This window comes from Bubalus kerabau, chromosome 15 (genome assembly GCF_029407905.1).
Source record: "Bubalus kerabau isolate K-KA32 ecotype Philippines breed swamp buffalo chromosome 15, PCC_UOA_SB_1v2, whole genome shotgun sequence".
NCBI lineage: Eukaryota > Metazoa > Chordata > Mammalia > Artiodactyla > Bovidae > Bubalus > Bubalus kerabau.
The window spans coordinates 20,107,680-20,133,431 of record NC_073638.1 but is presented as its reverse complement, the minus strand read 5'-3'; the positions used below and the strand labels follow the sequence as shown (position 1 = coordinate 20,133,431).

General features: G+C 39.4%; 1 protein-coding gene across 3 annotated transcripts in view; it reads right to left on the bottom strand.

The window, feature by feature from the left end:
- Positions 1–763: 763 nt before the first annotated feature.
- Positions 764–25,752, bottom strand: part of ZC3H12C (zinc finger CCCH-type containing 12C) — a 68,588-nt gene continuing 43,599 nt past the window's right edge. For all 3 annotated transcript variants that reach the window (XM_055547830.1, XM_055547831.1, XM_055547829.1), the window contains exons 3-6: positions 15,424–15,563; positions 7,567–7,801; positions 5,466–5,572; positions 764–4,650 (exon numbers count right to left, since the gene is read on the bottom strand). In XM_055547830.1, the coding sequence (XP_055403805.1) occupies positions 3,251–4,650; positions 5,466–5,572; positions 7,567–7,801; positions 15,424–15,563 (1,882 nt within the window). In that variant the 3' untranslated portion in view covers positions 764–3,250. The remainder of the gene's footprint in view (positions 4,651–5,465; positions 5,573–7,566; positions 7,802–15,423; positions 15,564–25,752) is intronic.

Below are 25,752 nucleotides of genomic sequence, written 5' to 3'. Positions count from 1 at the left end.
CATTCTTACATTTTTAATACTTCTTAACAAATGTGTATGCATGTATATATATATATATAAAACACTCTTTTTAGTTATATTACATATTCTCATAAATGAATTTTCATAAAAACACAAAGTTCAAGTTTCTACCAGTATCAAATATTTTATACTGGTGTGCATTTCTTTCAAATGTTTAGGTCAGTGACACACTCTATCAGGATACAGGGATCATATAAAGGAGACTGAAAACTTAGGTATCGCATGCAAGAAAGGAGGAAATACTAAGGGCCAGAATTTGGCCAGTTGAGTACAACTCCCTCTGTACTAAGACACAGAGACAACAAACCGGCTAGTTACTGTGTAAAGTCCAGTCAACTGTCAATTACTCAGGGCAGAATATTCCAGTCTGAATCCCTCCTCTTCTGTCAGCTGACTACCACTGGCAGTTTCATTACTTACTAACACACCTCTCTCCGGTTATTTGTTAGTGAGTCTGAAGATATGATTAAAGTGAAAGTTTTGGCTAAAATGAAGTTCTGAGATGAGCTCTGAATTTAATGATGGATCCTTTTACTTATTGCTTTAGATAATTAAGAAATTGCTGTATCTCAAGTCAGCCAAATTGCTGTATCTCATTCTTAAGCTCCGAAAGCAACATCAGTGCTTCCAAAAAACAGAGAGGAGTACAGATTGCCTCGACATAAGAAAACTGCTACTTCTTAACTTGCAGTCAATTACACTGAAGCATTTCAGTGTGGCTACTCAGAGCTAGTCACGTCAGGACAGGCAGGGGCAAGCTCCACTGTTTTGCCATAGTCTAAAATCCAGGAAGCAATGACAGATGGTTAGCTACAGACATTAGGAGGTCAAATTAAAGGGTGTGCTATACATTTCACCTAAGAGCTCATATAAGAAAAGTAATAAAGTTTGGCAAAATCTTCAAACAATTCAAATGCTAAAACTTAAGAAAATGGAAGCAAAACCTACATGTACAATTTAAAAATGATTTCATACTTAAAAAAAAAAAAAGCAAGCTTAGAAGACTGAAATGAAAGGTACTCCACGTTTGTAACCCCACTTTTGGCACTGGGTTAACGTCTACATTAAACTTGTTTACAGAGAGTGACCGAGAAAATCAGGAGAACGATTTCACAAGTGAGCAGGTCGCTCAAAGGATGCTGCGGCAGGTGTGTGCGGCAGCACCCATATCCTCTGCAGGCGCAGCGAGGGGCACCTCACCTCGCAGGCGGCAGCAGCGACTTGAACCCCACTTTCCTGAATTAGGTTTGCTGAACACGGTTCAGATTATTGGATATGTCAATATGCACAATGCCTTTTAGAAGCATTTACTGTAACCCAAATCCTACTTCATGCGACACACAGTGTCACACGAGTAGTGAAAATGTTGTACTAGTCAAAGGTGCTTGGACGTTATTTTCAGGCAGCATTTTACCTTTATTTTAAGTTCACGCTAGATAAGTCTTAGGAGAAAGAAAATGCCAATAAATTCATTTAATATATTTTAATATATAAAACTATAAGACAGACACTTTTATTTACCTAAATTGTTACTTTTATTTTCTACCCTATTCTAGACTTCGATTTTACTTTAAAAATTTGTATTTAAATAAGGGATAAAATGTTGCCCAAAAGTCTAATCAGAGTTACACATTTGTGTTTTAACTAGATCTACAAATCAAAATAGTTCTTATAGTTAAAAAGATACAATTTGTATCAACAGTAAAAGGTACTTTCTGGTTTTTCAGGGCTTTACTTCAAACTGTAGCATGTAGAATAATCAGGATAACCATGGCATCTAGGCAGACTCCAGAAACAGCTCAGAATGAGTCTGTTAAACTAAGCAAAATTCAAAAGCTGGAGGCAACAGTGAAGTCCTCATGTCAGTCACACAACTATCTGCCACGGATTGCAACATCTCTCTTCTAACCAACAACAGAAACAAATCCACACTCAGCAAAACCCATGACTTTGAAACCAGAAATATCCCTTACTAATACAAGAACAGACTTCAGTCTGTATCTAAAACTACACTATTTGTGGCAAGAATCTGGCCTTAATAATATGACAGGCCCCCCAAAAAAATTACCTTCAGGAAAATGGAAAATATACAGTATCTTACAAAAATTTTAAGTTACCATTTACAACTCCTCCATCACCATTTCTATAGTGCAGTATCAACAAATGTTGCATATCCTCAACACATAAAACCACCTCAGGCCAGCCTTGATAAATAGCAGGACAGCTAAAGAGTATATTAAATATAAAAGTTGCATTGAGAATAATTAGATTCATTAAAAACAGGCAAGTACTGCAAAAGGGTTATTTTATCCAGTATTGTTGTGCCCCCAAACAAAAAGACAAACACACACATTAAAAAATACAAGTTAATGGAAGTCTAGGAATTCAATTCCATTTCTACTGTCTAGAAGCACATCATAGCTGGATAACAAAGCTCTATACTGTAACAGTTAACGGCTTTTGCCTTTTTTATATATAAAAAATGGAAACGATTTTTTCCATTGATTGCATCTGCTTTCCTTTAAGTCAACCATATTAAATTAACTAATTACTTAACACAAAAAATCCAAACGAAAATAAAACAATGGAAAGTGCCATATTGTAAATCATTCTAATATATACTGTTACCCATTTCAACATAAACTTGTAACTTACATTTTGTTTAAAATATAAAGTCAGTGCTGTAGTATATCTTTGTTTATATAAATAATGATTATAGCACAAAGAAGCCCACTTTCCCCAAATAAAAATAACTTAAAAAGCTGTAAAAGATTCCAATTAAGCTTGGCTTGAAAAAATAGTTTGCTAGGTCTAGTCAAATGTTCAACATTCTGAAGGTATTGTAATTGCTTGCAATTGATAGACAAACACCAAGTTAATAAAACATGAAACAAAGATAAAAAGTGCTGCATATAAACCCCTGATGCACCAAAGATTAATATCAAAGATCACAGATACATCTAATAAACTGGAAAAATTTCCAGCCAAGGATATATACCTTTAAAAAGGAAATGTTTAAAAAAAAAATGTTTGAATGTAAAGCAATCCCGTGATACTTCCACTATGTGGGGCTATACATACAGATTCCATGATACAGTATTTCACATAAATGGATACTATATAACCTCCTTGCTGAGAAGGAGATCACATGTGCTATTGTAGCAAACCTCCCTCAGCGTTTAAGCTGAACAAAAAAAAACTACTGAACACCACAAAGATGCATCATCTTTCAATAGCCCAGCTGTGATTTCTCCACTAGAATGGCTGCAGCCAGCTGCTGGGCGTCTGTCATGTGAGGGTTCCTCTTCATGACAAGTCTCACCAGGTCCGGCGGGAAGATGTTGCACAGGTTGACGAAGATCTTTTCTCGGCTGTCCTGGTACCTGGGGGGGTCCGGAGGCGGCGCGCCGCAGTACGGGACACGCCAGGTGGGCTCGGGCTGCTCGGGGAGGCTCTGGAAGGTGAACTGCTCGTAGCACGGCTGCGTGGGGTTATCGGGCAGAGAGTATGTCTGCCGGTAGCCGTACGCGTCCAGCCCGTAGCTCTGCCGGTCCCAGCCGCCCAGCCCTTCCTGGCGGGCGTGGGGCTTCCGCGGCCTGGACGGAGAGCCGTCGTAGAGCCGCGAGTCGGAGATGCTGTCTATCCTTGTGGCCACCAGGGAGCGCCCGAGGTGCGGCGCCTTGGCGTGCGCCGATCCGGGCGGGGAAGGGTAGTTGCCGGGACAACTGGACCGCGCGCCCACGGCCGGGTGCTGCAGGCGCACGGCTAGGTGCGGGAGCGGAGGCTTGTGATGGTACTTTGGTTCTTCGTGACTGTAACTCTGCACTCTGGTTAAGGGGTCGTGGAAACTCTGCAGGAAGGGCTGGGAGTTAAGGCGGCCGTGAGGGTGCATGTGCGGACATTTGAGGTTCTCTTCCAGCTGCGGGTCGGGGGAGCTGACGTAGGGGCGGTCGTTGTACCCCACGTACGAGTCACTGCTCCCGCAGCTCAGGCTCCCTTCACTGCTGCAGTCAGAGGCGACAGAGCTGATCCTGTAATCTGTGTCTAACGAGAAACGCCTTTCAGGGCTCCGTGGGCCTGAGATGCTCAGATTTGAATACGCATTCAACATGGAGTAATATCCAATGTCGACGGGCGAGTCACATTTTGGATACTGTTCATAAGGCATTGGCGTTCCATGATTTTTGGTTGCCATCATCATCGGAGGATATTGCCCCTGTGGTCTTTGATCCTGAGGTGGGAAGTGAACTCCAGATGGAAGGCCATTGCTTAAAGATGTAGTGCTTTGGGGTTTGGCGGTAGAAGTAGCCGGTATACTAACTAAGGAAGGTACAGACCTGGTTTCCAGTTTGTTTTTGGTGGGAAGCTTTTCCTCTAAGTCCTGGTAGACTTGAGTCCTTATGCTTGGGTCTGATTGCCTCTTTGGAGCACCTCGCTTGACATCTGAAGTGCTGTCGCCTTTAGTGCTGCAGGGGACGCTGTTGCTTTTCACCAGTCCTCCTTCATTTGCAGTTTTGACTGCTGTGTTTCTGGACATGGCACGCAGCTCATCAGCCACTGACCGCTGAGGCTGACTGCCCCTTTCCGGATGATAATATTTGCACTTGTGTCCATAGGTACACTTCTTTCCTATGAAGAGTAAAATCAATTAGGCAAAGGAGCATTCCGCCAGATCCTAAACACCCAGTGTGGCACTTTCAAGAAAGAAGCAAGCGCAGGAATGGGAGCTGTGCTCAAGGCCACTCTGCTCCCCGCTTCTGAGAAATGCCACCTTTCAGTCTTCCAATGTCAGTGCTATCAAGAGCAATAAGAAAGTCAGCTGACTGAGTAATAATTCCTTCCATGTACTCAACTCCTACCGCCTCTCCTCTTCCAGTACAACTCTGCAGTCAGGTAGGACATTTTGTTTTGCAGAGCAAAATGTGCTGCTGTGATGTGATAAAACCACTCTAATCTGATGTGCAGCTAGATGGAAGAACTCCAAGTTTTTATCTACCTGGAAACTAACTTCATGTAGAATTTATCTGAGTTTTTAGAACAGTGCTTTAATTCAGGGGAAATGAATATACACTGAACCCAACTAGGTAAAAACAATTATTATTTTTCTAATTTAATTACATTCAAAAGAACCGCATACTATATGCCATCCAAAATTTTAAATGTTTATTTTTAATAACAAATGTTTAATATTGTGCTCTAAAGTGAAAAAAACTGAAACTGTAGTCGCTCAGTGTGTCCGACTCTTTGTGACCCCACAGACTGTATGTAGCCCACTAGGCTCCTTTGTCCATGGCATTCTCCAGGCAAGAAGACTGGAGTGGGTATCTCCTTCTCTGGGAGATCTTCCTGACGCGGGGATTAAACCCGGTCTCCTGCATTGCAGGCAGATTCTTTACCATTTGAGCTACTTAAAGGCATTTATTAGATACTATAAAGAAAGTTACCATACGGACAAGGCTGCTTTTTGTGTTCAGGAACAATAGGTTTCTTCCTTAGAAAATTATCCAGGCTTGGGCCATGTCTGCCAAGAGGGTCATCTGGAGGCATGAACCTGTCATAGACATAATACAAAATTATATCTAAAGTAGAAGGTTGGCAATTTAGTTCTAAAGACAGAGTGTAAAGAATATTCACCCTAAGGTATTTATTTTGAGATTTTAATCCAAGTATTTTGATTCAACATTTATAGGATAAAAAAAATCAGTACAAAAAGTTTTCTTAATGAAAACAAAATTAAAATGTTTTAAGCTGAACTTGCATTTAATTCAAACAAGTTTTGGGCCTAGCATGTTCTAATTAAATCTTCCTTTTCTCACGGGATTTTGTAAGGACTTAAGAAAACGATCACAATGGCATTTTACGACAGGCTTTAAGAACATTAATCTTGCGAAGCAATATGAGGCAGGTGGGAGCCAGGAGAAGCTGCTGAAGGACAGAAGGGAGAGGTGGGAGAGAGGATCAGGCAGACTGAAACGACCCAGACCCCTAGCATGTGTCAGATGCCCTGCACACATCGCTGCATCTCATCCCAGCAATAGTCCCTTGAAGAATTAGTTCCATTTCACAGGTGATTACACTTTTCTAACTTAGGCTTAGATGAACTAAGTATTTTTATCTCAGTTCACATGGTATAACCAAGATTCAATTTGTCTAACTCCACATTCATTCTCTTCCCACTATAACAAGGTTACTTCTTAGCTGAGATAGAGAAGATCTTAAGGAAATAAACTTATTATCTTAGATCGACTGTCCAATGGAAGCAAGAATTCATGGCATGAATACTGTCAAGAGGTGACTGAGGAGTTCTATTACTAGTTATGTTACTGAACATGAAATAAACCACATGTTTATCTGTAAAATGTGAATAATGTGTCAACTATTGAGGGAGTGTTAACATGCCTGAGTAATACCATTGAGCAACTATGATGTTTACTACTATTATACACACAATATGGAAATATTAAAAGATTAAAAATGGAAGACAAACACTCAATCCTACAATCTTAATACAATTATTTTCCATTATGTGTTGCATTTTAGTTATTTTCCTCTATGTACACAGCACTTTACAAGCACAAATGCAATTTTATACTTTGCTTTTTAACAAATATTTCCCCATGTTTCTGAATAGCTGAATAATATTCCACTAGGAGATGTACCGCAGTGTAACTGATTTCTGTATTGTACCTTTAGTTGTCTTTGAATTTTTGCAATTATAAATATATAGAAGTGAACATTTTTGATCTTCCTTTTTCCCTCATTATATATTCCAAGAAATGAGACCATTGCTTTGAGAGGGTATTTCTAAGACTTCTGCTAAACCATACCCAAATTTATCAGTTTCATTATGTCTTTAATAGATAGCATAGTGAAGTGAAGTGAAGTCGTTCAGTCATTCCTGACTCTTTGCGACCCTATGGACTGTAGCCTACCAGGCTCCTCCATCCATGGGATTTTCCAGGCAAGAATACTGGAGTGGGTTGCCATTTCCTTCTCCAGTGATAATGGCATAAGGCATATACAAAAATATGTTTTTTAATTTTGTGAATTAAATGGGTGACAAATATACTCTTTGTAGATTTAATTTTCATTTTTGATTATCAACAGGTGAGCTTTTCCCACATATTGGTAAATACAGTTGACCTAACATCTTTGTGCATATCACATGTCCATTATCAATTTAATCATGAATAGTTTTACATTGCTACAATATTTTTTAAAAATCATGTATTTAAATAAGCTCTCAATGCTCTAAAGTAGATTTTGAAAGGCAGTGTTCTGGTGGTCAGTGTGTTCCATATTTGCATCCTCTGAAGGTGGCCAGCCTCCACATGTCAGTCACTCAGGGCAGCCTGCATCTCACACAGGGCCTCCTGAGGCAGGACTCTGCCATTTTCTGACTCCCACTGAGGATGAGTGGGGACATCAATAGTTGGAAGAAACTGTCTTAGGTCTGGTCAGTGGCAAAAAGACAAGCCTGCAGCCTGCTGCCAGGGATACTTAGATTTGCAGGGAAGCAGTGTTACTGTAAGTGGTTTTACTTACTTGTCATTGACAAATGAGTACATTAATAATCGCTCATCTATGAACTTTTTCCATTCTGGTTTCTCATTTGCCAAATCCCTGTAGTTATCATTGGACACAATTATACCATCCGACTCAAAGGCCAGTTTCACGATGAACCTGTCATCATAGCACACCACTCGCCTCCCCTGCACTCGCCGCGAAGGCGTGAACACCAGGATTTTTTCCTTCTCTAATTTACGTAGGATTTCTTGATCTGCAAGAATAATCAGGGTAGGATTTTTAGTAATAAAAACATGCAAAACACATCTCACAACTTTCATACAAAGTCAGTTTTTATAACATGAACTGGATGCATGCACCCATTTAATTAGGGATTATGATTTATAGTTTGTAGATGGAGCAAATTTGTAGCTCCCAGTAACAGTTTTCCTTCAGGATTTTCAATTAAAAAAAGGTTTTAAAAAAAAGCCAAACAAAGCAAACCTGAAAAACATGAAAAGTTTAAATCTTAAAAAAAAAAAAGCATAAAACTGAAACATGACTGAGCAAAGTCTGATTTTCATCACATAAAGCTTTTCTTTGATAGCTGGAGCCACCAGCTCTACACAGTGAACTAGCTTCTCACACATCCCTAGCACGACACTGTCCTAACAAAGCAGTTGTGGTGGGTTTACGTCTGAGCAACAGGTTCTTTCCCCCATGTTCATTTTGTGGTGCTGTTTTTCTAACTAGTGGATGTGATGATGGTGGCGGAGTTTGAGAAGTAAAGACGTCGAGGTAGCAAAGGGAAGGGTCTTCAGATGCAAAAGTGTCAAAGAGCAAGGAGGCAGTGAAGGCACAAGTGCTGTTCTGGACAAGGCCATTCTGTGTTCTGTGTCCTTTCCTGTTGAGACAGGTACTAACAAAGACCAGCTGTCTTGTGGGGCTGGACTGAGTAAGAAATTAGAAGTGATTACGTGGGGAAAACAGCCATTGATTAAAAATGGACAGGTAGGGGAATGCTCATTTTCTCTTTGGTTGGCACACACTTTCAGCACTTTCTAACTCTACTGACTTGTTAGTGTTTTGGGTTTTTTTGTTTTTGTTTTTTTAAAGGTAGCAAAGCTCACATTTTGGCTAATGATAAAACTGTCTCCTCACCATGCCTTCTTTATACTTTAGCTCTTTCAATCCCGGACTTCCCACCATTGTAAGTTCTAGCACAAAGTGCTGGGTATGAGCTGACAGACGTCATAATATTTTTTTTCAAAAGGCCCACTTCTCCTCAGTGCTTACTAACTGGAGTTACTGATTTCTGAAAAATTTCTCTTTTAAGTGGATAATCACTCTATGGTATGTGCTGTGCTGTCAATAATGTCCAAAATGAAGAACATTCTCTCCTCAAGGAGGCCTCAGTTACTGGGTTGGGCAAGCATGCAGGCTGGGCAAGCTGGGTTTGTAACTGCCACAACGGAAGTATAAGCAGAGTATAGGGGATGGAGAGGTGACATGGGTCAACTTGGCATGTAGATTTCATGATGTCAAAATGAGTTTTGTCATGAGACAAAATGAGTTCAGGACCAGAACTTTGGTTTAGAAAAGTAGCAGAGAAGTAGAAGTATGAGTGTTCAGAGTTCAGAACTCATGGATAAATCTCAGGTTCTGCCACTCTATCTAGCAACTGTAGTCTTACTGAGCCTGCTTCTTTACGTTCTCAAATGCTGTTTATAGGCTGTGAGGAATCAATGAGTTATCAGGTGTGAAAGCACCTAGCACAGTGTTCAGAAAGCTCTCACTAAACACTGTGTCTTTCAACTAATCAGTTCAGTTCAGTTCAGTCGCTCAGTAGTATCTGACTCTTTGCGACCCTATGGAATGCAGCACGCCAGGCGTCCCTGTCCATCACCAACTTCTGGAGCCTACTCAAACTCATGTCCATTGAGTCGGTGATGCCATCCTACCATCTCATCCTCTGTCGTCCCCTTCTCCTCCTGCCTTCAGTCTTTCCCAGCATCAGGGTCTTCTCCAGTGAGTCAGTTCTTTGCATCAGGTGACCAAAGTATTGGAGTTTCAGCTTCAACATCAGTCTTTCCAATGAACATTCAGGACTGATCTCCTTTAGGATGGATGGACTGGTTGGATCTCCTTGCAGTCCAAGGGACTCTCAAGAGTCTTCTTCAACACCACAGTTCAAAAGCTTTAATTCTTCAGCACTCAACTTTCTTTATAGTCCAACTCTCACATCCACACATGACTACTGGAAAAACCACAGCTTTGATTAGATGGACCTTTGTTGGTAAAATAATGTCTCTCTTTTTTAATATGCTATCTAGCTAGGTTGGTCATAACTTTCCTTCCAAGGAGTAAGCATCTTTTAATTTCATGGCTGCAATCACCATCTGCGGTGATTTTGGGCACTGTTTCCACATCTATTTGCCTGAAGTGATGGGACCCGATGCCATGATCTTAGTTTTCTGAATGTTGGGTTTTAAGCCAGGTTTTTCACTCTCCTGTTTCACTTTCATCAAGAGGCTCTTAAGTTCTTCTTCAATTTCTGCCATAAGGGTGGTGTCATCTGAATATCTGAGGTTATTGATGTTTCTCCTGGCAATCTTGATTCCAGCTTGTGCTTCTTCTAGCCGAGCATTTCTCATGATGTACTCTGCATGTAAGTTAAATAAGCAGGGCAACAATATACAGCCTTGACATACTCCTTTTCCTATTTGGAACCAGTCTGTTGTTCCATGTCCAGTTCTAACTGTTGCTTCCTGACCTGCATATAGGTTTCTCAAGAGGCAGGTCAGGTGGTCTGGTATTCGCATTTGTTTCAGAATTTTCCACAGTTTATTGTGATCCACACAGTCAAAGGCTTTGGCAAAGTCAATAAAGTAGAAATAGATGTTTTTCTGAAACTCTCTTGCTTTTTCGATGATCCAGCGGATGTTGGCAATTTGATCTCTGTTTCCTCTGCTTTCTAAATATTCAGCTTGAACATCTGGAAGTTCACGGTTCACGTATTATTGAAGCCTGGCTTGGAGAATTTTAAGCATTACTAGCTTGCGAGATGAGTGCAATTGTGTGGTAGTTCGAGCATTCTTTGGCATTGCCTTTCTTTGGGATTGGAATAAAAATTGACCTTTTCCAGTCCTGTGGCCACTACTGAGTTTTCCAAATTTGCTGGCATATTGAGTGCAGCACTTTCACAGCATCATCTGTTAGGATTTGAAATAGCTCAACTGGAATACCATCGCCTCCACTAGCTTTGTTCATAGTTATGCTTCCCAAGCCCCACTTGACTTCACATTCCAGGATGTCTGACTCTAGGTCAGTGATCATACCATTGTGATGATCTGGGTCATGAAGATCTTTTTTGTACAGTTCTTCTGTGTATTCTTGCCACCTCTTCTTAATATCTTCTGCTTCTGTTAGGTCCATACCATTTCTGTCCTTTATTGAGCCCATCTTTGCATGAAATGTTCCCTTGGTATCTCTAATTTTCTTGAAGAGATCTCTAGTCTTTCCCATTCTATGCTTTTCCTCTAATTCTTAGCACTGATCACTGAAGAAGGCTTTCTTATCTCTCCTTGCTATTCTTTGGAACTCTGCATTAAGGTGGGTGTATCTTTCCTTTTCTCCTTTGCTTTTTGCTTCTCTTCTTTTCACAGCTATTTGTAAGCCCTCCTCAGACAGCCATTTTGCTTTTCTGCATTTCTTTTTCTTGGGGATGGTCTTGCTCCCTGTCTCCTATACAATGTCATGAATCTCCATCCATAGTTCATCAGGCACTCTTGTCTATCAGATCTAATCCTTAATAGACGCATGTAATTTTTGATCTCTTTTGAAAATTATAAAAAACCAAAACAAAATAAAAAGCCCAGTCTCAGCCACAGGATTTGCCATATTATAGTTATTGTGTGTGTCCCCTACAAACATTTTGAGATGCCCCTTGACATCTCATTTATCAGTGTACCCATCATCAAGGACTCAGATAAGAATACTCAATAAATGACTGTGAAAGGAATATGGAAGCTAGTTAAAGAAGTGTATTCTGAGGTCTTCCAGTTTATTCACTGTCCAGTTTATGCCCTGTTCATGCATAATCCATGGCCCTTTATCTGTGGGAGGGTTTACTAATGTATGATATGCCTGGATCCTGAAAGTGACTGGAGGAGTAGGATGGTAGCCTAAAAGTCATCACCATCTTGCTTAATTTGAATTTCTTTACCAGCTAAAGAAGGTTAAAAGGACACTAATTAGGAAGATAATTAGTGATAATTAATTAGGATAAATAGTCTTTACTTAAATAAATATGAATTCAGTCTAGCTGGTAAGTTAATTGAATCTCTAGTTCCTAGCACAGTACTTGATAACAGTCTTGTGCTCATTTGTTTAATATTTGTTCAATCAGTGGAAGCCCAGCTAAAGAGCAAGCTTGAATCTGTATCTGAAAACTTTACAATATTTCTTGCTGTTGTTTCAGCCACTAAGTCCTGTCCGATTCTTTGTGACCACATGGACTGCAGCATGCCAGGCTTCCCTCTCCTTCACTTTCTCCCAGAGTTTGCTCAAAATCATGTCCATTGAGTCAGTGATGCCATTCAACTATCTCATCCTCTGTCCCCCTCTTCTCCCCCTCCCCTCAATCTTTCCCACCATCAGGGTCTTTTCCAATGAGTTGGCTCTTTGCAATAGGTGGCCAAAGTATTGGAGCTGCAGCATCAATCATTCCAATGCATATTCAGGGTTGATCTCCTTTAGGATTGACTAATTTGATCTCCTTGCTGTCTAAGGGACTCTCAGTCGTCTTCTCTAGCACCACAATTCGAAAGCATCAGTTCTTCAGCACTCAGCCTTCTTTATGTTCCAACTCTCACATCTGTACATGACTACTGGAAAAACTGTAGCTTTGACTATATGGACCTTTGTTGGCCAAGTGATGTCTCTGCTTTTTAATACGCTGTCCAGGTTTGTCATAGCTTTTCTTCTAAGGAGCAAGCATCTTTTAATGTCATGGCTGCAGTTACCATCTGTAGTGATTTTGGAGCCCAAGAAAATAAAGTTTGTCACTGTTTCCACTTTTTCCCCATCTATTTGCCATGAAATGATAGGACTGGATGGCATGATCTTCGTTTTCTGAATGCTGAGTTTTAAGCCAGGTTTTTCCACTCTTCTGTTTCACCTTCATCAAGAGGCTCTTCAGTTCCTCTTTGCTTTCTGCCATTAGAGTGGTATCATGTACATATCTGAAGTTGTTGATATTTCCCCTGGAAATCTTTATTCCAGCTTGTGAGTCATTCAACCTGGCATAAATATTTCTTATCAAGTTTCTTTTTTTGGTATAGTGAAAAAAGACTGGACAATTCAACTTATTAGTTATTACCTTGTTGATGGTTTTAGTCAAGAGAATTATTACCTGGAGGAGAAAACACCTAAGAGCCTCTGACAATAGTGGTACACATTTCACAAAGTGAACTGCATACTGATGAGCTCCAGAGACCTGATGTGCTAGGATCTGAAAGATTAAACTCAGCCACATCTCACACTGAGTATTACCATTTTCCCTTCTTTTGGATCTCATATTCCTTTCGCACTCAAGAAGCTTTCATTTATACGTTTAAATATTGCTTTTTCTTTTTCAGTTTATCTTCCCCCTGATTATTAATGCATTATAGTTTCCTGTCAAAAATTGGGAAAAGAAAAAGTACTAAGAAGCAGGGAGAAAATAAGACTTCATAAGACATGACCCAGAGGCAATTACTGTTAATATTTTGGCATATTTCCTTCTAATCATTTTCTATGTATTTTTTCCTTCTATATGTGTGTATTATGTACGTACATATATGTCACACACCCATAAAATAACAAAACCTGCCTTAAAGTAAAAGAGCATTCCCTGAGATCATTAAAATTCTGCCTAGATATTCTAATACTACATATTCTATCATATAGATATATATTTATTTACTAAGCCATTTTTATAATTAATGTATGGTTTATTTCCATTTTTTTTCTATTATAAGTAATATTGCACTGGATGTCTTTGTGGTCAAAAATTTTTCCCTGTACCTTTGTTTATTTTCTGGGGCATTATTCCTAGAAGGGGGACTAGTAGATTCAAGTATTAACGTTTTAAGACCAAACTTTTCCAGAAAGGTTGTAACATCTATGTTTCCATAGCAGTGTACAAGTAACTCCCTCCAGGCACTATTATCAAGTTTTTAATCTCTGCTAATTTGATGGGTTTAAAAAAAAGTCATTTAAATTTGCATTTCTTTATTTACTAATGAGGTTGAACAATTTTCCCCTCTTATTTGGCATTGGGATTCTTCCAAATATACTGTTTTTATCAATGTGCACTATTTTTATCAATATGTAAGAGTTCTTTTTATGTTATGGATATGGATTCTTTATTTGTTGTATTTTTCTTGCTTATTTTCAAGAACATTTTCTGAAATACAGAAGTTTGATCCAATTAAATCTATCTTTCCTGTCATAATTTCTTCTAAAAACTTTTAAATTTAGGAAGGTCTTATCCAGCCAAAGACTATTTATCATCTCTGATGGAGATTTTTGAAAATTAATTCTTCAACCATCTGCAATTTATTGTTGTATGGTGTAAGATAAAGATCTAAATATGCGTATTTTTTCCAAAGAGTTATCCAGTGTCTTGGGACTGCTGACTGAATTATGCCCACCCTTCCCACTTTACAGTTTATATAGTGAAAGTGAAAGTGAACTTGCTCAGTCGTGTCCGACTCTTTGCGATCCCATGAATTGTAGCCCGCCAGGCTCCTCTGTCCATGGGATTCTCCAGGCAAGAATACTGGAGTGGGTTGCCATTTCCTTCTCCAGAGGATCTTCCCAACCTAGGGATTGAACCCGGGTCTCCCGCATGGCAGGCAGATGCTTTATCCTCTGAGCCACCAGGGAACTCACAGTTTATACAGGCCAGGGTCCGATTCCATGACTATGGGCTCCATCATAACTTGTCTACGGGTTCTTATTCTAATTTAATAATTATAGAGAAAAATAAAGTCTTAAACTTCCCTTGGAGTACACAGTGGGTGGTCACTCCATTGGTTTTTCATTTGAAGAGTGTAGCTTCCTTCACACGGGTTCCTCAGTTTTGTAAATGTTAGGTGCAGAAAGGGGCAGGAAGGGTTGAATGCTGTTTGAGAACCACTGACTTGAGCAAAATGTTGAGCAGCAATACTTAACAGTTACAGGGGACACCTCTGCCTGAAACTCATACATTTAAAAATTACAAGATAATGCAAAACATGGATATTTTATTGGGATTGAATCATTTCCTCCACTTGACACCAGACACGATGACCCTAGGGTCTTTTTTGATCTGTAGTCACTGTTGTTATTTAGTCGCTAAGTTATGTCCGACTCTTTGTGACCCCATGGACTGTAGCATGCCGGACTTCCCTATCCTTCACTATCTCCTGGAGTTCAAACTCATGTCCATTGAGTTGGTGATGCCATCCAACCATCTCATCCTGCGTTGTCCCCTTCTTTTCCTGCCTTCAATCTTTCCCAGCATCAGGGTCTTTTGATTATTGCCTAGTTTCATACAGCAGATGAGAAAACTGGAGCCCAGAAGGGTCAGTGTGCTGCTCAAAGTGCCATGAATTTGAATCTAGGCCTCCTGACCCCTAGCACGTCTCTAAAGGTCAGAATTTTTACAAAATTTGAAGTAAAAAGTTGCAAAGTGAAAAAAAAAAAAAAAAAAAAGGCTTAAGTAGCAAGAATTACTGTTTAGTTTACATAACCAGATAGTTTTTAAACTAGAAAATAATGTCCCACCAAGGGACTGAGTAAACTGTGGCAGACACACGCATTATTCAGTGAGATGCTGGCTCAGGTGTGCTTGGAAGCTCACGGGCTCACCTGTGATAAGCGCATCAGGCCGGGACTGCTCTTTCCTCCAAGCAGGAACAAAGACGGTGATATCCTTGTGGCCTCTTTCCAAAAACCAATCCACTGCTAATTTTATTCCTCGGCAGGAAAAGACTTCTTTGTTTCCATGGCTGAAATATTATTTTAGAACACTTAAAACACAACGAGACCTAAATTTGACTTCATTAATTCAAATTTATAAACAGACATGATAACATAATTAAAATAGTTAAAAGAAATTCAAGTTTAAGATGGAGTTTTATGGCTCAGAGAAACAATGAAATAACTAAGGAATGGAAAAATGTAAGGAACAAAAAGAAAATTAGGATTATTGTGTGGAGAATAAAGAAAAGTGGATTTTCAAATGAGAAGTTGTAAAAGTAAACTAGTTAGAAAGAGAAGGCTCTTTTTGATAGGAGAGGGAAAACTGGGCCTGAGCACAGTGAGAATAATTTCAGTCAAATGTAAAAAGAAATCACATAGAAAAAAAATCTGTAAAAACAGTGCAAACAGAATACTTAATAAGAGTTTCTAAACACTTTTCCTTCTCAAGAGTTCTTATGCATATATTTCAATCCAATGATTAAGCAATGCACAAAATTTATTAGGTGACTAACGTAAAACACATTCACACATGCACTCAAATGAAAAAGTCAATGCTTAATCTCATACAAGAAACACTTTCTATGTCCTGCAGTGAAAAGACACCTGGTTTCTGTTTAACAATATTGTGTAGGACAAGGATTAATGACAAAAGGGCATTCAAAATTGGATTAGCAGTTTTAGTGTCTAAATGAAAATGCCCAACTAACAGTGTGGTCATTCAGTAAATATTTATCTTAGCACTGGGCTCTACTTGTGCACTTTAACCTAATAATTCAAAAGAACACTATTCTAATGTTTTAAAAGAGTCTCCTGCTTTCACTGAAATAATTACATTCTTATTATAGTTTGAGCCCTGAAGGCTCCATTCTTATCTATGGGGCAGAAATTCTTTAATTCTTGGGCTAAGGAGGGCTGAATGGAATAAGGTAAGTAAATGCTCTGTTAACCTTTAACACAAATCAAACATTAGGTATATAAATATATTGTTCTGGTGGTTCTCTGGGAAGCAGTAAAACTGTCCAAATATGGTTAACCATATTTGAAGGACAAAACAGAAATAGACTAACCTGCTTTGTAGGTGTTGGAGGCTATAATGCAAAACCACAGCAACTGTTTGTGTTCCATAGCCCTGTCCTAATGGTTTGGGACAAGATTAGAGGTGAAATCAGATGCACTGCAAGTTTCTGAAAACTATAAAAAATGATGGCATTTTCTTGTGAAGATATACGTACTAATTATTCCTCAAGACAAAACTCAACTTGCTGAGAGCCAAGGATAAATACAATCTGCATTAATGCTTTGAGATTTGAGTGTATTGTGCTTTGCTAGTCACTGTGACATTTGGTGTGCTGAGACTTGAGCATTTCACTGCCTCTGGCTCTAAAGGGAGGACAGTAAGCATTTTGTGTTAGGTGACTTCAGTTGGTAAAATCACTTGCACTGTAGAAAGATTCCGTCTTGTAAGTAAAGAACTTTCATAAAATCTGTATAAATAGCAAACCACTTACAAACACAGGGCATAGATTTTATAGATTCTAACCCAGGTATTATACCATACGCAACACGTACCACAAAGCTTGTTCCCATTATCTGCTCCCTCCCCTGTACCCACAGCCCTGCCTCCCATCCTGCAAACCCTCACAGGGGGGAAGCAAGCAAGACGATGACTTCTGTTGCCACACTATGAACTGCAAAAGGAAGGACCAGCTGTTGCTGGACCCACATCTCTCTCTGATTTTGTTATTTGAGAACAAACAGCTCCCTAACATTTGCTTAAGAAACTAGTTGCTGCTAAACACATCCTTAACTGCTATGTTATTCATACCATAAACCAACAGGAAACTGGCAAAACTCTATTAATATCAGAAGAAAATATACTTTAAGGCAAAACATTACTAGGAATAAAAAAGTTACTACATAAGAGTAAAAAGGGAGCAATTCACAAGGAAGCTATAATAAGTGTGAACTCAGTCTCCATATGAGTAATGAAAAAGATCATGGGATGACGTGAAGAAATAAATTCAGTCATACTATGAGACAGGCAAAGCAGAATACATTTAGTAAGAATCCAGACAAGTGAATAAGTAATTACAAGCTTGACCTACTGCTACTGCTAAGTCACTTCAGTCGTGTCCGACCGACTCTGTGTGACCCCATAGACAGCAGCCCACCAGGCTCCCCTGTCCCTGGGATTCTCCAGGCTAGAACACTGGAGTGGGTTGCCATTTCCTTCTCCAGACCATGAAAGTGAAAAGTGAAAGTGAAGTTGCTCAGTCGTGTCTGACTCTTAGCGACCCCATGGACTGCAACCTACCAGGCTCCTCCATCCATGGGATTTTCCAGGCAAGAGTACTGGAGTGGGGTGCCATTGCCTTCTCCAGCTTGACCTACTAGACAAATGCAAAACCTTGCACAGAGTTAAAGAGAAAATCTTTTCAAGAACACATGAAGAATTATAAAATTGGCTGTGCACTAGGCCACAGAATAGATTTCAACAGACATTATGAATCTATCATACAATGTTCTTTGACAATGTTATTAAAGATTAATATTGCTATATACCATAAACCAATTTAAAATTTTAATTTAAAAAATGACCCTATTTATAACAGTAACAAAAACTAAACAAATCTAAAGAAGATATTATAAGAGCTTTATAGAGAAAATGAACATTGAAAATCTGTATTAAAGAGCATAAGAGAAGACCTAAATGAAAGGAACAATATCCCATTTTCATGGATGGTAAGACTCAATGTATGAAGATGGTAATTCTCAAATTAATGTTAGTACACTGAAATCCCAATATCAAAGGGTTTTTTGTGAAACTTGAGAAATTGATCCTGAAGTTCATTTGAAAAAACAAGAGGCCAAGGACAGTAAAGTAATCCTGAAGAACGAAAAAGGAGGAACTTCCCCCCTAGCTATCACTACTTTTGCATAAAACTACAGAAATCCAATCAGTGTTATATTAGCAAAGATTAAAAAACAGAAAATAAACAACAGAAAAGTGAACCTAAGATCGATCTCTCTCTCGCACACATATATCAGTTCAGTTCAGTTCAGTCGCTCAGTTGTGTCCGACTCTTTGCAACCCCATGAATCGCAGCATGCCAGGCCTCCCTGTCCATCACCAACTCCCAGAGTTCACTCAAATTCATGTCCATCGAGTCGGTGATGCCATCCAGCCATGTCATCCTCTGTCGTCCCCTTCTCCTCCTGCCCCCAATACCTCCCAGCATCAGAGTCTTTTCCAATGAGTCAGCTCTTCACATCAGGTGGCCAAAGTATTAGAGTTTCAGCTATACATGTGTATAAATGATAAAAGTGACATTACAGATAGATGAAGAAAAATATGGATAATTTAACAAATGGTACTAGGGCAGTTAATTATTTAGGTGGAAAAAATAAAATTGTACTTTTACCTCATACCACACATAAAAATAAATTGTATATAGATCAAAGATTTAAATATGAAAATACTGTAAAACTTTTAGAAGAAATTACAGGAGACATTCATATCAAGATAGAGAAATTCTTTTTACTACCAAGGAAAAGAATGATACATTTGAGTACATAAAACTTCTTTGTGAAAAAGATTCCATAAACAAAATAAAAATGCCATAGACTGGGAGAAGGTATTTGCAATACATAGGACTGATAAAAAGACTAGTACTTAGAATACATAAAGTATTCCTGTACATTGAGAAGGGTAATCCTCCCCTTTTATTTTTTTAAGGCAATAGATATAAACAGTGAATTCACAAGAGAGGAAACCCATATGACCAATAAACAAATGAAAAAAGCTCAACGGTGAAGAAATGCAAATTAAAGCCAAAGTGAGACACCACTTCACACCCATCATATGGGAAGAAATAAAGTCTGCAAACACCAGATGTTGCCACGGATGTGTGACAGAAGTAACTCATACATTACAGGTGGGAGTATAAATTGGTATGACTATTCAGGAGGGCAATTTGGGAATACTTTATTATCAAGTTGAAAGCCGTGTTTTCTCTCAAACATAGTAATTCCACATCCAGTGGTACCTTGAAATCGGATTGAGAGCACTCAGCAGTTGGCCAGCCTGAGATCTCCCATGGGGGCAGGCTAACGTCTTCTTTCTCTTTTATGGCTGGGGTGGGGAAAGGGACAGGCACCTGGGGACGTGTAGGGTTGGTCCCTGGGTGTCCAATACTTCCCCAGCCAGTGCTTTCCTGAACAGGCCAAAGAAATGAATGCTAACTAGGAAACCCCTGGAATGGCTGCTGTTGTCTTGGAAGTCCCTGCCAGCTGCCAAGGCCCAGAATCATTCCTAGTAACAGGAAAATGAGCAGCTACTGGGTGACTCCAAACTGCAGATGGGACTTCCACAGACTGGGAGAGGCTGGGGGAGACTGAACTGGACCTACCCTCATGAGGCGTGTTGAAGGATGTGCTGGTTATAATATAAGGAGCAACTGAGGGAGGCTCTGATAAAGAATTATAAAAACAGAGTGATCTTGATAAAAAAGTTATGAAACACAGGATGTCAGAGTGAACACAGTGTAGCTATCAGTGCAAATTAACTGTCTGTTGAGTGTTTACTAAAAAAGTAGGATGATGTTTACAAACTGTAGTTCTAGTGCCATATAAATACAGAAGAAAATTCATCACGGTTCTGTAGTCACTTACAGGCTATATGTGTATGCATTTGGGGTTTTTTGCTTAGTAGTAAAAATAGCTAATTCTCTATTTATGAATTGGCATGATCCTATCCTTTATTTGTTATTTCAACAATTTGGCAACAGGATGGTATACGGCAAGCAAGTCCTGTTGGTGACTCAGAAGATTTGAGGCCATTTTTGATTAGGAAAGAGACCCTGGATGTTTGCTATAAAGTATCCTTTCGACTACTTTTGCTCAGTGGGATTGGTTTCCCAGGGAAAATGCCAAAGTCATTGCTAATTCTAAGTTCCTGTTGAGTAAAATGGATAAAACAGCTTGAAGGTTGTATGTGATTAAACCTGGCCTTTAATGCAGAAAAATATAAGGAGCCTGCCAATAGGTCTCTTTCTTAAAGGGCTTATTTTACTCTGTCATGTTTGGAATAGGCATGTTTAGAAAAATCTTGCTTTGCAGTGGCCAGAGGAAGGCTCATCTGAAGCAGACAAATTGGTATATTTATACCAAATTTTAGAAAAACCCTACTTAAAATAAAAGGATTATTAGCATCTCTAGATCTCAGGAAATAAATGAAAGAATGAACTGGACAGCCAGTAAGAATGAATTTAAAAATGGAAAGAAGAGATTAAGAAATGGAAAGCACCTTTCTCTTTCTCCAGGTTCTCAACCCTTCTCTGCAGTTGCTCCCTTCCACCTCAGTAGACGCTCCCACCCTCAGTCTTCTTTGCTCATCTGGGACTTGGGAGGAGGAGATGATGGCTTCTTGGACAGATGGTTCCCAAGGGCTTTAGGATTTGGGGATAACTTACTTGAATGTTCTGGTATGGATTTCACCTCCAAGAGTCCCCCTACATTCAACGTGCAAAACATAGCTAGGGAGGCAGAAATGATCAAGAGAAAGTAACAAGGAGTCTGAGAATGTGGATAAGAAACTGTCCTAGAATTAAGGCATCAGGTTGGCAAATGGTTGCCCTGGTAACTTGGAAGGAAGGGGAAACAAAAGGAGTCAGGCTGCAAAACAGCAGCATGAGCCTGAAACCACAGGGCCATATGAGCCAACTTGGTTTTCATCAAATGTGGAGAGAATCAGCCTTCTCCCTTTGGAGCTCCAGGGACTCGAATGCTTTTTAGAATTTAGTACTGCTGGGTGGATCAGATGTGGTGAGGACACCACAACCCTTTTCTCTAGCTGATATCTACCTTAAGAGTTATCTTCCAGAGCCCTAGAAAGATCTGCAATAATGTGCCAAGGTTTTCTGCGGTGTGGTTTCAGTTTACAGCCATGTATGTGAGGATGGACACTTGACTGATGGAACAGGCATGATTGGCGAATGGAGTGCCATGGCCGCGGGTCTCTCCTCCAGCAACTCAGGAGGCTCCTCAAGCCTCAGACACCCACTGCTGATGGCAGACTTTTAAGTCTTTCTGCAAAAGGGGATGTGGGAGAAGCTGCAGAGCTGCTGCTACCTGAGTCCCAGTGATTCCATCAGTGGTTCACTGAAGCATTTTCTAAATTAAAGGGGATGGATTCAGGGGTGAATTAGAATAGACACTAATCCTCTCCACTTCCATGGTAGCTTTGTTGCTGGAATTCAAGCACAAATAAGAGAAAAGGTATCTGAACATCAGGGGATGTACATCTGTACATCAAGGACAGTTACTCAGGTACTGGCAACAGTTATCTAGTTGCGGGGGGGGAGGGGGAGTGGAGAAAGGTGAAGACAAAAAGAAACTCAAGAATGCAGCTCTACCTGCCTAGTGAGAGTTATTCACACAGGGAGCAAACATGTTTCTGGGCCCACCAACAAATAAGGTAAGACTTGACAATGAAAAGTCAGTATGTTACGCAGGAAGGCTGGACATCGGGAAAAGGAATGCTGCCAGAATCTGAGGGAGATATAAGGAATGCTGCCTCACTCTGAAGCTTTCCCACCTCCACTGGGGACTGCTCTGCTGAAAGCCGACAGGAAACAATTGGCAAGTGGTGCCAACTATTAATGAGCAAAACTGACCTAATAGAGGAGCCTCATGGAAAAACATTACATATGTTTCTTTTTCCTGCCTTAGACTTATCCTATCCTTTCTTACAGAACTGGAACCATGCACATATTCTGCAATTTCTAGTGACCCCTCTCATTCCACCTGTATCCAGAAAAACATCCAAGTTGTGGGTATCCCCAGACAACCTTCTACCCCTTCTTTTTCCCTAAGGTTCCTGAGCAAATAGGTCTTCTGTTGGAGGAACATGCCTCTCTTGTCTCTAAATGCTGTTCATCTGTTGGGAAGAGATCTCCTGGATAAACAAAAGGCTATCATATTCTGTACTCCAAGTAGAAGATTTTTGAAACTCCTGGGAGATGGTGAGTATGTGCTTAATGATACTGAGAGTAAATATGTGCTAGGGGTGTGCCAGGCTATGGGCCCAATTTTTGAATGAGAGGTTTTCTAGTACATGGGCAACTAATATTCCACATGGAAAATGAATTGCTCATTTATTAGTCATTGCAACTTCCCCAGCAGATTTCTGTAATTCATTGTAGAGCTTATTCCAGACAATAAGATGAAATTAATTTGTAGACCAGGCTGTGAAAAGTGCCAGGAAGGTCTGGTACTTGGCTAATTGAAGCCTCATTGTGTGTATCCAGGGACTCCCACTCAGAGTTTCAGACGTATGTACCTACTCGTGAACTAGAAACTGGAAACCAAGGGAAGCTGAAATGAACAAAATTATCTTGACAAACATATTCTTTATACGATTTCCACTATCATAACTTTTCATTATTTTGTAGGTTCACTTTATCTCATATCTAATGGGATTATCTTTAATTTATTCACATATACTACTGCAACAAATTTGAAAAGCCCATCAGTTCTACTTTTCTGTCTTCAAGAGAAGGGCAATTTCATAAACACTCAAACTAATATGATATTTGTTATATCATAAAAATATCATATATACTTTCCAGAGAACTGAAGTACACTTGCTTATTATGTGGCATTAAATTAGTCACCTGTGATGATTAATAGATTACAAAGGTATATTTTGTGATGCAGAGAAAAATTCAGGGAACCACTCATTTTAATGTAGCCTGCCTCAATACAGGACCTAGAAGAGAGGGAAAATGGATGAACCATTCCATCTGCTGTATTTAGGAAACACAGTTTCATGTATTGTGCTGATAAGTTATATATACACATATCATTACTAGGTTAACCACAGGATAGGGAAGGGTAATTTTAGAATTATAACTGTTATCTTCCCATGGCAGACATGAGGAGCAACTGAGAAACACGGAGAAGCCTAATAAGGGAATGAAAGCAACTATTAGAAGGGACAGCCTCTTTATAATTCTCTTCAAGGCATTAAAAAGAAAAATAAGCAATCTTTTATCCAATTATCTGTTATTTCTTCAAATCTGATTTTGATTTAGTTTGCGTATTTGCTTTGAATTAACTTATTACTTATGAGCTTCCCAGGCGGCACTAGTGGTAAAGAATCTGCCTGCCAATGCAGGACATGGTAAGAGACATGGTTTCCATCTCTGGGTTGGGACGATACCCTGGAGGAGGAAATGGCAACCCACTCCAGGATTCTTGCCAGGAGAATCCCATGGACAGAGGAGCCTGGCTGGCTACAGTCCATAGGGTTGCAAAGAGTCAGACATGACTCAGCGTCTAAGCACATACACATAACTTGTTCCTTATAATGCTTGTAAAGAACCTTGGAAATCATAGGTGGTTTTTATTTTCTTATTTTCTAAAATTTATGTAATAAGTGTATCCCTTATACACTTGTATATGATCAAAGGAAAGCCATTCTTAAAAGGTTTTCCTTAACTTATCTAAAATCTAATTGTAAAAATCACACCTAGAAGGGCATGTTTAGTACTACTGCTAATAGTAAATTGAAGTATTAGAAAAGAAAGTGTTAGTCGCTCAGTCGTGTCTGACTTTGCGATCCCATGGACTGTAGCACACCAGGCTCCTCTGTCCTTGGGATTTTCCATACAAGAATACTGGAGTGGGTTGCCATTTCCTCCTCCAGGGGATCTTCCTGACCCAGGGATTGAAACTGGGTCCCCGGCATTGCAAGCAGATTCTTTACCATCTGAGCCACCAGGAAAGCAATAGTAAATTAGGACTACTAATTACCATGATAGTATTAGTACTACTAATACTACGACTAACTAGCATTACTATTAAATAGAGATGGCTTTTCATGCATAGGTCAACACAGTGAAAATAACAAAGTTTGGAATTAGACATGAATTTAAGTATTTTCTTTAGTACATGTCTGTGTGACCTTGGCAAGTTACTTATTCTGAAACTCACTTTTCTCAAATTTAAAATGGAGATAATCCCACCTACATTTCAGGATTGTGAGAACTGAACAAGGTGATATCCACAGAGCACAAAACAGAGTGCCTGCACACAGAAGGTTTCCACAAATACTAGCTCCTCACTTCCTCATATCCTTTTGGTCCTAATTTTTAGAAAATGGTAAAAAAGCCTGCTTTGGAATAAAAATGAAACCAGTAAATTTGTAATAGCTTTAATCTCACTGCTGAAAGTAATTGTGAAATTGTGATTTTTTTTTTTAGATCAATGTGTTTGATATGTGGAGATTGCTAAGTGAAAGTTGCTTAGTCGTGTCCAACTCTTTGTGACCCCATGGACTACACAGTCCATGGAATTCTCCAGGCCAGAATACTGGAATGGGTAGCCTTTCCCTTCTCCAGGGGATCTTCCCAACCCAGGGATCAAACCCAGGTCTCCTGCACTGCAGGCGGATTCTTTACCAGCTGAGCCACAAGGAAAACAAACAAAAATGAGATCAAGCTAATCAGGGGACTCAAAAAAAAAAAAAAAAAAAATCAAAAAAAACCCTAAAAGATAATCCATCAGTTTTTTATAAGCTTCTATATATCATTTTTTATTTAAATCAAAACTTTGACCTATAAGTTTGCTACACTCTCCACTGGAATATTGAAATATGATCATAAAACTTTTGTGACTTTAATGGGTCATTATGAGTGAGTGAGTGAAGTCGCTCAGTCATATCTGACTCTTTGTGACCCCATGGACTGTAGCCCGCCAGGCTCCTCCATCCATGGAATTTTCTAGGCAAGCGTACTGGAGTGGGTTGCCATTTCCTTCTCCAGGGGATCTTCCCAACCCAAGGATCAAACCCAGGTCTCCAGCATTGCGGGCAGATGCTTTACCATCTGAGCCACCAGGGAATCAGCTACATATAATGATAAGGATACAAATTTGTCAGTGAAGTAATTACAATGAAAAATATGAGTAAAATGTATCCTTTTAAACTAGAAAACCATATTTGAATCTTTAGTACTGAAAGTCCTAAGGCCTTCAAGTTTCGATATAGTTAGCTTAATTATATTAATATAATAATAATAATAAAAAAATATTTATTGAATACTAAATTATTAACATACCTAGGTGCTCTTCAAATATTTGACGACTTTTTCAATTTTTTGGTCTCATTGCACATAAATCATGTTGAATATGTGAAAACAGATTTTCATTTTAAGC